The sequence below is a fragment of the Cariama cristata genome, unplaced genomic scaffold, assembly GCF_000690535.1.
Source record: "Cariama cristata isolate BGI_N322 unplaced genomic scaffold, ASM69053v1 scaffold24954, whole genome shotgun sequence".
Classification (NCBI taxonomy): Eukaryota; Metazoa; Chordata; class Aves; order Cariamiformes; family Cariamidae; genus Cariama; species Cariama cristata.
The window spans coordinates 13,563-27,287 of NW_009611627.1; the positions used below are offsets into that span (position 1 = coordinate 13,563).

The 13,725-nt window shown below is 48.1% G+C and overlaps 1 protein-coding gene across 1 annotated transcript in view; it reads right to left on the minus strand.

Moving 5' to 3' along the window:
• The window catches only part of SLC22A18 (solute carrier family 22, member 18), a gene marked incomplete at its 5' end in the record, with an annotated part of 25,154 nt that extends 11,486 nt beyond the window's left edge, over window positions 1–13,668 (minus strand). Inside the window, 3 exons of the mRNA XM_009698334.1 lie at window positions 7,512–7,612; window positions 12,952–13,062; window positions 13,553–13,668. Coding sequence (XP_009696636.1) covers window positions 7,512–7,612; window positions 12,952–13,062; window positions 13,553–13,668 — 328 coding nt within the window. The remainder of the gene's footprint in view (window positions 1–7,511; window positions 7,613–12,951; window positions 13,063–13,552) is intronic.
• Window positions 13,669–13,725: the final 57 nt, after the last annotated feature.

A 13,725-nucleotide genomic window follows, 5' to 3' on the forward strand; every position in this document is an offset into this window, starting at 1 on the left:
GAACCAACCGACTCAGCGATGGGACTTTTTCCAAGGGCAAGCATCAGCCCAAGTCACCTGCTTTCCCTTCGGGGCTAAGCAGCTATCCTTGGGTTACACAGGCTCCAGCCTCCCCACTGGTTTTCTGGGCCGCCTGACTCCCTCCCCAGCATGGTTATGGCCGATCCAGCCATGAGCCGCAGGCAGGCAAGTCCCATCATCTTGATTTTGGACACAGCGCCGTGATTTAGGCACTGGATAATGTTTCCAGTCACCAGGAGCTCTGACCTCGCTTCCAGTCTGAATTTAGACCTGAAAACCCATTACTTCCAGCCTGCAGTTTTCCCTGGGCACACAGTCCTGGGGTCTGTGTGAGTGGCAGCCGTCGGCACAGGCACATTTGGGGAGGAGGCAGCAAGAGGTGGTTCAGGTGCACTCTCCCATGTAAGGTTTTGGACCTGTGCTGCCATTGCCAGGGGGTAGTGGGGCCATCCCAGATGACTTGGCTGTCACCGCTCCCATGGACAAGCCCTGGTGGCACTGATGATGCTGGTGCGTTCTGGTCTTTTCTCTTGCATATAACCTTCCCTTGAGATGGACTGCAATGGGCCTTCCCCTCCTGCATTTCATTTTGCCTGCACGGTGCTTGCCTTTGTAACCTGACCTCCTTTGAAGTCGGGGAAGAGCCAGTGTACCTGGCTGGAATGCCTTCTGTCATCAATAAACAAAAGAGAGAGGAAATTGTTTGCAAGTGAAATAACAGGCACTGCCCGTGGCTGTGTACACATGTCACAGGGAAAACCAACTCATCTCTTTTTTTCTCCCCTCCTGCTTCTTTAAAGGCAAATAAGTCTCCCAATAAATGCATAAGAACAGCCAAATCTCTCCTTGTCATTATGCTGGATTCACCACACCAGTTCCAGCTGATCACGTAGAAAAATGCTCTCTACCTCTATCAGTGTATTTGATTTCTGGGAAGGCAGCAGCTCCCATTTGCTCAGAACAGACAATTACCCATTTTATTGTTAACCTCATTAACAAATTTCATGAAACCCTTGCAGGATGGAAAAGATCGTTGCTGTTTGAAGGTTTAAGGTGCTAATTTTTGGAAGACCTTTGAACGATGAAGCACTAGCCTTGCTGCGTGGAGCCGCTGCTGAGCAGGACCAGCACCCGCATGTAGCCAACCTCATCGGTGGAGGTTAAAGGGGCTCGGCTGGTCCTCCACGCTCAGCGGACACAGGACTCTTTCTACAGATTCTTCCATCAGCACCGATCGAAAGCTTGACAGAGCCTGGCAACAAAATACATTCCCTTTCCCCCAACAGCCTGGAAATGAAAAGACATGAGCAGGTCGGAGAGGCAGGCGCAGCAGGTCAGATAAGCTGGTACAGCCTAGCAGAGAAGATGCAGGGCCCCATCCCTAGCGCAGATAGCACGATTCACATCAGAGGCAGCCTCCCACGCACCGGACCCATATCTCTTCTCTTTGAAATTGTGCCCGGCTGGCAGTTCCCAGGGTGAGCGCACTGCCGGCTGGGGTGGGATGTGCGGGTGGGCACCGGCTGGGGCAGACCGCAGGGGGCAACCGAAATCACGAGGCTTTTCTGCAAAGGCTGAAGGTGGTGCAAAACCTTGGGCGGGGGAAAAGGGAGTTGTTTTACCGACACGGCCATGCTAGAAAGCGCTTGAGAAGTAGTTCAGGTCTTGCAGAGGAGCAGGAGGGCGGTGGGACTGGAAGGAGAGCCGACGGTGAGGACCAAACTGCTGAAGGCAGCACTTTGCTGAACAGGGGGAAGAGGACCGTGTGTTTTGCAAACTCCAACCTAATCACTTTCTTTCCCCCTCCAACCTGCCCCACTCCACAGATTGAAATCCTTCAAAGCGAGGAAACTGGAGAACTTTCTGTTTGTTGTTGCAAGGTCCTTTCAGCGAGTGGGTTTTCCCCCAAGGCATACCTGGCTGTAATTAAATCCCCAGCTCTTTAATCATCTCTTTAGCTGTGCAGGGGGGGGAAAAAAAAGCAAGAGGGACAGACTGGTGATAAGATGATAGACAATGTAAATCTCTCCTCCAGGAATCTCTCTCATCTTTTCAGGATCACTCCGTACCAACTTGTCCCTCCAGAAGCTGCAAAGCTAGAGGTGGAGTTTGTATAACAATACAAATTTAAACGCAGTAAATAGAACAGATGTCTTATGATTTCTTGATCCTCAGGGTTATAAAAATCTACCCCTATGTCCCACCCAGAGTTTTTGTTTGGTGCGTTTTGCTTTGGTTTTTTGGAGAAGAAGTTCTTAAAGGAAAGCTTCCCCCACCCCTCCCGCAGTTTCAAATCTAAGCATCAGATAGGACTTTAGATATCAAGCCGGGACTCCAGGTATTTCACTTGCCTAATCCTCCAGCAGCATTTTCCAAGCCAGACACTATGCCTGGAAGTTCTCCATGCTATTGCGCTTGCAACTCCAAAAAAAAGCTAGAGCCTAGGCCTGCTTCTGCCCATTATGCAAAGTTAAATTATTTTAAATTATTACAAAATTAATTATTCTCTGAAGGGAGATTGAATGGCGTTTCATACTCCTCTCAGGCATTCGCTATGAGGGAAATTTCTTTCACATGGCTTCTGAGATGAGAGGACTCTGGAAGCCCAACCCCAGAGGACAGAGGGACTGTGTCCCTGACGGGCTCTCACCCTTCTTGCCTGGAGACCCACCAGCCACCAGGTAAAGATACTTCAGACACGCCACGAGCAAGGGAATTGCTGCAACTGAAGACGCCTGGTGCAGAGGTACCCCTCCCACTGTCTGCCTTCCCCTCCTCCTTTCGTTATCTCCCACCCGATTCTGACTCCTCGCCTTAGGCTGACACTGTCCCAGTTCATCAGACAGCCCCACGCTATCAGTGGGGATTGTGCTTCAAGTGTCACTGCAGGGCCCTGGATTGCTCAAATTACCCCCACTTGCTATTTTCACTTCCCCATCAGCCCACTCCGGTCTCGGTCATACTCCATCTTCTAAGCAATGACTTTGTTTCCTCATCAGGCGGCTCTTTGTCCCAATGCTATGACACTGCCTGCCCCGCACACCCTTCTCTGACCTCATTTGGCTCTGTCCCGACCCAGAAGTGAGCCCTCTTCCCACCTCCACTGCACTTGAGCCTGCCCCACACTTTCCAGTATCCTCTGCTATTAGACGATGCTCTTTGCCTAACCACAAACAGCAAATTGGTGCCAGCTCCTGGGCCAGTGCTTCATCCAGAGAGCCGGGAAGGCCCCATTCCCCATGGACAGGTACTCCCACAGGAACTTCTACAGCAATGCATCAGCAGACGTATTACTTCAGGCCACTCAGGTCTCCACGAGACAGGCTGCGAGCAGCAGCAAGGCAACGTAAGTCCCTCCCTGCAGGGGTACAAGTGGCAGCAAGGAGATGTCCCACCAGTGCTAGGGTGAAGGGTGACCATGCTGTGGGCAACCAACCTGGCGAAGGGTGCTGAGGATGCTCCATGCCATGAGCGGTGGTCATTGGTGCTACATGCATGGCATTGCGGCACAAAACCCACCACCAGCACCAGCTGAGCCACTTCACTGCTAGCAAGTGTCATGAACTGTTCCCATGTGGACAGAGCTGATGATGCTCAGCAAGGGAGCAACCAAGAGAGGTGCTCTGGGGAGCAGCCAGCCAAAGCCTGTGAGGCTCTCAGGCTCCAACACCCAGCTCCGAATCTGCCTTCCAAACCTGCAGGGATCCTCTCAGGCTGGGTGTGGGGGATCCTCTCAAATGTTGGGGTCCTGCAGGGTCATAAAGTGACAAGACAGGACCAAGCATGATGAGGTGAGGCTGAGGAGCTCTGGATGGGGTCCCTTAGGAGGGCTGCCTGAATTAGCGGGGAGGCTAACTAACATCTTCCATCTGCAAAGGTGGCAAGCACCTCGCCTCCCATGGGGGTTGGTGTTTCTGTGCTCATCTCCCTGCTCAAAGAGCAGGTTGAGATACCAAAGACAAGGTACTTGAGTTGCCTACTTAAAATTAGGTGGACTGAGCCAAAGCCATTCAAAATCTCCTCTGTAGGTGCTCTGCAGCTGGCTTGAATGGGAAATATGGTGAGAAACCGAGATGTTTACAGTGCATTGGCTGCTTCTCACCACAGTAGGTTAAAAGAGGCTGAGAAGCTGAAAAATTAGGTTAAGGAATTGGAGCATAATATCCTCGGGGTGGGAGAGGAAAATGGGAAGAGACCATTGCTATTCGAGTCACCTGAGATTGCTGATCAGGCTGGGAAAGGGGGCTGCAACATCATCTTCTGTGCAAGAGGAAAATGTTCATTTTGAGAAGATTCATTAAAAAATCAGAAACTACAATAACACAAAGAAATAACATTACTAAAAATTGGCAGGAATTGGCAGATCAGGCAATGCTTTTGTCAGCGTATAACGTTTGGGGAAGAGCTGTGCAAAGGGCTCAGCAAAGCCTTGCTCGCTGTGCTGTTCCCTGTGCATCTCTGAAGCCGCTCCGTGCGTGCGATGTGTGCTGGGAGCTGGCGAGACCCGGGGACATGGTGCTGGGCCGATCAGCTGGCCGTGCCCTGCCACCGCCCAGGCTCTGTGCTCAGTGGCTACAGGGAGGTTTAAGGTCAACAGGACATGGTTCAATTCTTAGTTTCCCCTTCATTTCTGTGATGTCTGCTCCCATCTATAAAAGTCCTTAAATAACAACCCATTTTCAGGCCCAGAGAGAGGTGCAAAAGAGGGGGCATGTGTTTCCTCTAACAAGAGGGCTCAGAGCAAGTCCAGGAGAATGGGAAAACCCTCACAATGTTTTATGGAAAGGCAAACTAAGGAGTGAGAAATCAAAGCTGAGGATCTGGCTGATTAAATTCATTGAAAAGGACATTATATTCCTTATGAATAAAGCTATAATTTATTCAGTGAAGTGGGAAAGCCAGTCAGCAGATATTAATCACCGTTCACCCATCCAGACTGGTTGAATTTGCTTGCACCTTAATCTGCATTTGTATCTCCAGCAGTATCAATTCACTGTACAGCAGAAACAAATGCATCTGAACTGCCAGCTTAGGCAACAGGAGGGCACACAAGGAGCTCTGGGGCTCGGCAGGACAGAGCCGGCACACGTTGTATTCCCTACATACATCTTTCACTGCAGGAACCCCAACAAAAAGTGGCCGTAAAACATTAATCCAGCCACTATCTGTAAGAGATACCTTTGGGTGGTTCTAGCCAGAGACCTGATCTGAAAGTACAGACACAAATTCTAATGTTTTACAATAATTTAAAAGCCAGATGATGAGAGTATCATTTGGACCAGTTAAGGATCTGGTCCTGCATAAACCAGAGCAGAGCTTGGAACTGCCAATGATAAAGTGGAATGTTCAAGGGACAAAGCGGAAAGCAACTCTTTGCAAGCTCTTGGGCGAGATGGCTTTGCTGCCACCAGGAATCAAGTGTCCTGGGCTTTTAAAAAAAATAAAGCATTTTTTCCCCTTTCCTTTCTGGTATTCTGACAGCAAACCCCAATGCACCATCATGAAGAAGAGAAGTTTGTACCCTATGACCACTTCACTGCTGTATTTCTGATGTCCAGAGCTGTGCGCTGAAGAATATGCGTAGCAACACAGACAGAAACTGCACGGATAGATAAAAGAAAACTGCCTGGCTGACAAAAGCTAGTTTCTGTGTCAAATGTCCCGAGGCAAAAACTCCCCAGCAAAGCAGATGCTGCACCTGAGCCTGTGGGCCACTGCTGGGTTAGATCGTGGTTACAGGTATAATTGGCCTCTGCGGGATGAAACCCTGTGACTATGGGAAGGGTCGGGTCCCTGGTTAGCACTGACATCTGATGATTCATTAGGAAGCAGAGTGAATGCTATAACTCCCATATATTCCAGGGTTGTATCTATATGTAGGGTACACCGGCACGGCACAGCAGGTAACCTTATCTACAGTAGTTTCAGCCAAACTAACCTGGGAAACAATAGCAGTGAAGACATACCGATATCCCAGACATAACAGCCCTGTCCTGAAGACAGATATCTGGGACCTAACAGCAGCGTCCAAGCTCCATCTAGCAACACGAAGCCACTCCCGCCCCGGCTGTACAAGTGCTGCTGCTCTCACGTTACCAGGCTCGAAACCATAGCCATGCTGTAACCCCAAATCTGATGTCAGTGTAGGGATTTAACTGATGTGTCCAAGTTAAAAGCACAATTGTTGGGGAGTCCCTCTACACTCAAAGGAGGAAGAAGATATCAGAAGGCGACTCGATCCCTCTAAAACCTGAGTGATTCCTGCAGATCCTGGTCTAGGAGGCAGTGTACAAAGACCAAGGTAGTGAAAGCCTCTGTTAGCAGTGGGGTTTGGGTCAGAAATGTGCATTGGAAAGCAGCCGCTGATCACCCCACTTGTCACGTTGTTTCTACGCTGTGGAATGGCAAACTGGTTTTCTTTCCAACGGGACTGGATGGGAAGCTGAGCTCACAGGACCGAGAGACAGCTAGCCCAAAGCCATCCTCCCAGGACAGCCATGGCAAAGGCGCCTACTCCTCAGCTCCAGCCACTTTACTCCGCAGGCTCCGCTTGCTGATGTACGGCCACGCTCGCCAGCTGCTCTACCAGGGTGCCCAGATTTGGTGAGACCAGGGCAGAGCCCAAGTGACTGGCAATCGTGCCAAATCCAAATCATAAGGGAAGGAACTAAAGCTGTTGTTTCCCAGATGAGAAGCTCCTCCAGATCCCAGAGGAACTCTGCAGCAATGACCAGGAAATGGAGGCGGATTTAATAACAAGACCACCCTTCTTCAGGATATTGCTTAACTTGCACTCCTACCTTGAGGCTTGCTTATAACCAGCTGTTGCTCTGTCTGCAAAATTATTAGCCTCTTCCTCCAAAAGGAACATTCTGCTATAATACAACAGCTTATTTTTTTGGCCCTGCTACTGCCTAATTCAGCTGACTTTTCCCTTTTACCCATTTTGGTAGTCTCCTAACCATGTTCCATTGCCCAACTTTTCGTTTTTTTTCTTTTTGGAAAGTACAAGCTTGCTGTGCTTGTTTCTCCATGCAGCAGAAACAAGTCCTTCCTCTACACTGAAGGGATCTGTGAAAACACCAGTAAGACTGTCTGCTTACATAAATTTGCAGGGTGCTACTAAGTAAATGTAAATTAGCTAATCTGCACCAGGGAAAACCCTAGTCAAGGCACTTTAGCTTCAATTTAAGTTTTGTTACAAAAAAACAGGACAATATGTCAGTCCAAGGAAATTTTAGCTCGACAGCTTAAAGATCTGCAAAGAGAGATAAGCAGAAGAAAGCTTTCAGGAGACTCCTTGTCCTGATTTCTTCCCATTCCAAGGAACAGAATAAATTTGGAGTCACTTCTATTTTTTGAAGCTAAGTGCCGCCAGTCAGAGCTAGGATTTGCCTGTCAATATTACACCTGGATTTGGAAAAGCATGTGTCAAAAAGGTGGGAAATTGGATAGTGGTGTGGCAAGAGGGGGACTTCTACTTCACTTACCATTTGAAGGACACCAAAATATGACATCAGGTATCCAGACGCCACTGCTTCCAAGCCAAAGACATCCATAGAGATGATGGAAAACATAATCAGGAACAAACCTAGAGGGAGGGTTAATGAAAAGCATACATCAATATACTTGTACTGCATATAGTGGTCCAGACCCTGCTCCCAGTCACCCCCACTATGACTCAGTAGCTCTCCCTGGGGTTGCCAGGACTGGCTATAAACACGAGCAGAATCCTATTCAAAGTCAGTGTAGCAATTTAATCTTTAAATGTTAACTTTTTAATCCCCCTTACTTTCATCTTTAAATAATGTGACTACGTAGGCTGAAGATTCAGCTGTTTATTATAAACTGGTAAATATTTGTAGCACTGAAGCCAGACTAACCATTAAGACAGTGAGAAAACATTTGTTCAGACAAGACTGTAACCATAAAAAGAATCTGATTGGATTCTTCGCCCCTTTTGCCTGGCTTCAGATTTTCACCATGGCGAACAACCCAGTGACATCAGCCTAAATACAGCGGTTTCACTGCACACCTCAGCAATGACGCCGGTGGCACGTAACATAACCCTCATGTGGACCGAGAGCGGTGTCGACCCAAGCAGCCAGGAAAGCACAGACAGAAACAGCACAGGCTGGGTCTGCTTTTCAATTAAGGCAGTTTCTGGAAAGTGTAATGGAAAATGCCCACTCACTTAACCTCACATGAAAATACAAGAGTGTGTGTTTCCCCATCACCAAACATACACAAATACAGACACGTGTACACGAGCTCCCATCGTACACAAAGAGCCATCAAATTAAAAGTATGACGAAACATCACTCTCAATGAGTGGCTGCTGCCTCCCCTAATGTCTTCTGCACCTCACATGGACCAAGACAGTAGGAAATTGGGACTCTGCATGTGAACGACCCCACAACGTGCCCATCGGAGGGCACTGGTCCTGCTGGGGGGAGGAGAGGAGAGCAGATGACCTTTAGAGGTCCTTCCCTCCCTTGTAGGATCCTGTGAGGTACAGACTGGGTAAGTAAGGAGCTGTGGTCCTCTCCTTCCTGAAGAAAACAGAGCCCAGGAGGCAACGTGCGAGGACTGCGAAGACAGATTGTGGCCTGGCAAAGTGAGTCACGAACCCCATGGCATGGGAAGGATTTGCTGGTGATTCCCGGAAGCATGAGGAGAGCGATCCCAAATTGCTGACCAAAACACCGTGGAGGACTCGCACCCTAACAAACCAGTGCATCCCCACCGCATCCAGCAGCCCAACGGCACCGCTACCAGTGGAGAACCTGCAGCAATGAGGACCTCCCTCCAAGCACCCCAAGGCTTTGCCTGGAGCGACCATCACCCTTCCACCCCAGGACCTGCCACAAAGCCTTCCTGAACCCCACCAGAGACACCTCTCCCCCCCTGAATGGGGATAGCTGCACACCAGCTGGCCCCATGGTGCTGGGGGAGAGGGATGGGGGCAGGAAGGACGCCCTGCTTTGCTACTCTCCAGATATTTGGAGAAGGTGCTGAGGAACTGGAGCTCATGAAGATTTATGGCTTTACCACACCCCTCCGTGGAGAGCACCCCGCCGTTATACAGTTACTTTGAAATCGCTCTTAGCTCAAGCCAGCTTAAGGTAACATGCAAATAACAGTATTTACTCACAACATCCAAACCAGGCAATAGAGCTGCACATGTTTGTAAAAGGCAACACGTGAAGAAATGAAAGAAAAAAACCCACACTTTGTTTCACTTGCAGGAAGATTAGATCGAAGTGGGTGCTCGCCCTTCATCCTGCTACCGCACTGCAGGTACCACCTAGGAGGGGCTCGACCTCCCCACATACCTGACGCTTCTTCCCAATACCACATGCCAGCTTCTACAGCTCCTCTCCCCTTTGAAGTCCCTCATTGAGTTAAGGCAGATTTGGATCTTTCTCCTCCAAATGAGCTGATTTCTTTCAGAGCAGGGGGATAGGCTGTGCTCTTTAATTAGCATTACACATTGCATGGCTCCCCTGGAGGCGCAAAGGTCTCTTCTTTAGACAGGTGTCACCCCCTGTGCCTGCATGGTCACTTAAAGCCACCTGGACAAGGGAGACCCCCTAACCCTCCTGTCTTTCAGCAACTAAGGAGGTCTTTCCCACTATCAACACATTTCTTGGTGAAACCCACAAGGCGAGCCCCAGATTGAACTCAAAAGATTTTATACTCATTGGAACAAGCGTTTCTTATGAAGATCTCAGCAGGTCTCATCTGGGTTGGCTGCAGGTCAGCTGAGTAGTGTCCCCCGCCTTGGGGTGGGCTCGCTGGGGTGGCATGTCCCCAGGCTCTTCTGGAGACACCAAAAGCCCACACAGAAGCTGCCCGGGTAAGCCTCAATCCACACTGGGAAGCTCAGGTCTTCAATAGGAAAAAAAAGGAAAATGGCAAAAAATATCCCCAGAAACCTCGCCTTTTTTTGCGGGGGTCTAAATAAGGGGTGAACTCCTTAGAAAACCTGGCACCCGTGGGATGAGTAACTAGGGTTATGCAGCAGAAGGCAGATAAACGGTTTGCGAGACGTGATAAAGACAATGAAAAGCACCAAGGAGACACAGGAGTGCAAACCGTATTTTCAAAAAAAAAAGACATGACATTTCTAAAAGTAGTCCATGGCTTTGGAAGGCCAGCTTACCGATCCTTACCGAGAGCCAGTGTGAGGAGGTGAGCGTGGCCTCTGGGAGCCTGTCTCAGCCCTCCTACGCTGGACTGCAAAGGTGATGGGATGCAGAGCCCTAAGGTTCACTGCAAAATCCTGCTCCACACGTGAAAGAAAGTCCTTTTAAAAATGGGATGCAGGTACTAAAGCATTTGTGTCAAAACTAGGTTTTCCAAAGGGATTAGGCAGCTAAAGATTCATACAAGCAGCTATTTATCAGTATTTTCAAGGCCCTGGTGATTTCTGGTCAGTAAAATGTATGTTTAACATTTTCATCTTCGTGTTTTCTTTTCTGTCTCTTATCTACCGCAGTGCAATGAGGCTTTCTTTTCCCAGGTCAGTTGAGAACGTAATTCAGCCGTGCTGGAGCGGTCTGCTGCCCCTCCATCCCCTGGCAGCCACCCTCCTGCGAGAGGCACAGCGCCCGAGTCTCTGCTTTTATGCAACACAGGGAGGAGGTTCCCAGCCCTGCAGCCCTCCTGGGGAGGCTCTTTCAGTTTCAAACAAGCTAATTTTAGACAACAATGAGATCCATAAGGAACAGAAGAATTTCTTCTGTGTATATCACAAACTTGTTTACAAAGTAAATAGAGAACGGCCTGTAATTTGGGCGATCTAATTAATTATACAGTTGCAGCCCGGAGATGAAAGGTAAATGAGCTGATGAGGAGCTCAGCCTCCAGCGATGAGCTGCAAAGTAGGTGATGGCCAAACCCCCTTTCAGCTGTCATCCTATGGTCAGTCACCTGAAGCAAAGAGAGACCTGCAAAGAGAAGTCACTAGGATTTCAATCACTCCTCACCATAGTGCAAGTGCTATACTTGTAGCAGGAGTGCCTCGGGTGAACCCACTCCTACTCTTACGGAAATACCCCCAGCCATTTCAGTGACAGACTAGTAGCCCATGCCCTGCCTTAAATCTCAGCTTCACTGTCTCCATCCTCTTTTCCTAGAAGTTCCCCTGAATTTTTGGGCAGGAGATGTTTATTTTGGTTAGGTACATGGTTTTTGCTATGCATGGGGAAAGAAAAGTGTCTTCTGCAACAGGGAGGAATTTACATTTCAGCCAGGATGACTAAAACAAAGCGCATCTCTCCTGGCCTTTGGAAAAAGGAGAGCACGCAGGAAATTACCGTGCAGATTGCTTATGGATGCGGTCTCAGGCATTTTTAAACAGAGAAATGAATGCTACTTTAAGCTGAGAAATGAGCCAGAATCAGCAGAGAAAACCCTATTAAAACATCACTTGACTGTCTCGCTCTGTGGAATGCTGTTGTTTCATAAACACTTTAAAAAATACAGTTTTAAAAGTCGAGTTTCATGAGAGCTAAAAAAGTGCACTATTAGGGCAAGCCAGCAGTCCATCGAGAGTGTATCCTTTCTGCAGTGGTGGGGGTAGGACCAACGGGCATTACTGATCACAGCCTGTGCCAACTGCACACAAAAAGAAAAAAGAAATAAAATCAGACATCCTTTAGTTCTCTGAATGTTATTCTACAGCTCCAGTTGGACTTGTTCCCCCAGAGCCTTAGCAAGGAATAACAGATGAACCTGACCAAGCCCAGAAATGCCATCCCTTTCCAATTCAGCCACTCTCCACAGCCAAATCTACTTTCATTTGTAAAATGAATTTACAGTTTACAAATTAGAATTTAATTTGTAAATTATGTTTCACGTTATTTAACCTCCAAGGGCTTCTCCAGACTCAGATGAATTGGAAAAAGATGCAAAGTATAAAAGCTAATATGCCTTAAATCCTCTCTAGGATCCCTGTTTGGAAGGGACGTGCCTTAGTTTGTTCAGATGCATGATGTGTACGTGTCTTGATGTGCACAAAATACAATCCTTGAAACCATAATCAAGAGAAACTGCACTTTTAGGTTTGACTGGGAAAGAGCCATGAAGGCGTTCTGTGTGGAAGGGCAGAGAACATCACCCTGTCCTTACACCACCACTAACAAGGTTGACATGCTGGTTTGCCTCTAGACGAGCCAGGGGGAAAGAAGCTAGAGGGTAGGCAAAATTAAAGATTATTAAATTGTGGCCCAGGCTATATATAACGAGGCAAATCGGGAGACGTGGACCATGCCAGGACAGCAATGGACTCAAAGGGAGCAGGGAAACAGGCAGGTTTGGGATGGGTTTGAGGTAGCAGTGGGTTCCTACCATGACACAAAAAAATGAGCAGAATATATAAAGAAGAGAAGAACAAGCGCTACCATCAACGTGCAAGGGAGGATAGATGCTGTGTCTCCCCTGCATGCAGCCGACAGTTAGAGCAGCCACAGCCTCTCGTCCAGCGATAGTTTTTAGTTGTTGGAAAAAAGGTTAGGGTACACATACTCCTTAAAATCACTAAGTAAAATCAGGAAGGACCTCAGCATTTCTGGTAGAGTACAAATCATTTCCCTCTGCTCTGAAGAGGTTACAGCCTAAACAGAAATGACAGACAAGAAGAAAAAACATTTACAACCAGGGGGATGGAGTAGAGACATTAAGTGATTTGCCAAAAGTCACAGAAGTAGCCCGTGACAAGTAGTCTGTTTTATGTTAAGTCCCAGGGTTTTGACCCTGGGTAACTGTGAGCATTTGACAGCATCCAGCTTCGCGTTAGGCACTGAATCCTCATCGCTCCATGACCATATGCAATGTGCTTTCAGTAACTTGAGACAAGCCTGGTCTACAACGTATGTCATCTTATTTCAAATACATCAGCAATCATGGGTAACGGGTGAGACTTACCTATGGGAAATCCAGCAAAGACCTTGACTACGAAAATTTCCATTACTCCTGGAAACTTCATCAGGCGAAGGATTTCTCTGATGCTAAACACGCTGCCAGACTGCGATGTGCCTACAGAAGATGACATCTTGATTAATACTCTATTTATACAGGTTAGAGGCAGGAAGCAAGAAATTCTGAGACTGTCTGCTCAGGTTCCCCACCACCTTTCCGAAAAGGCACGTCTCTGCAGCACCAGCTTTCTGATGATGGCAGGAGGCTGGGAACCGGTGCTGGGTCTGCAAGCAGAGGACCCCTGTGAGACAGCAGGATTGCCTCCCATGCCGGGCCAAACTAACCCCCAGCAAGGGGTCCATATTAATCTTTTCTGAGATGGATGGCAAGCACTGGGGTGGAAGCCTGCAATTCTGCATGGCAGGGTGGTCAACCGGTAGGGAATAATACTCTTCCACAAGCACAGCTTAGGCATTAAAGTGTCAGCATTTCAAGGTTGGCACCTTTTTGCCCTTAAATGCAACCCCAAGTGCTTTAGCAGTCCTTACAGCATGTCAATCCCCTGTCCCTATTCATGTGTTATTTATCAGAAACACTAAATACTTACCATGTTCCTTCACGTGATGGTCTGACTTTGTTTTACCCTGCAAAGGGATCCAAACCATTACTATCACAGTATTTATGAGATTTCCCACCAGCCCAACATATATAGGAGCAAAAATGCTGCAAACAGAAAAAATACAGGTAAAGGTAAATATAAATAAATATATAAACAGTATA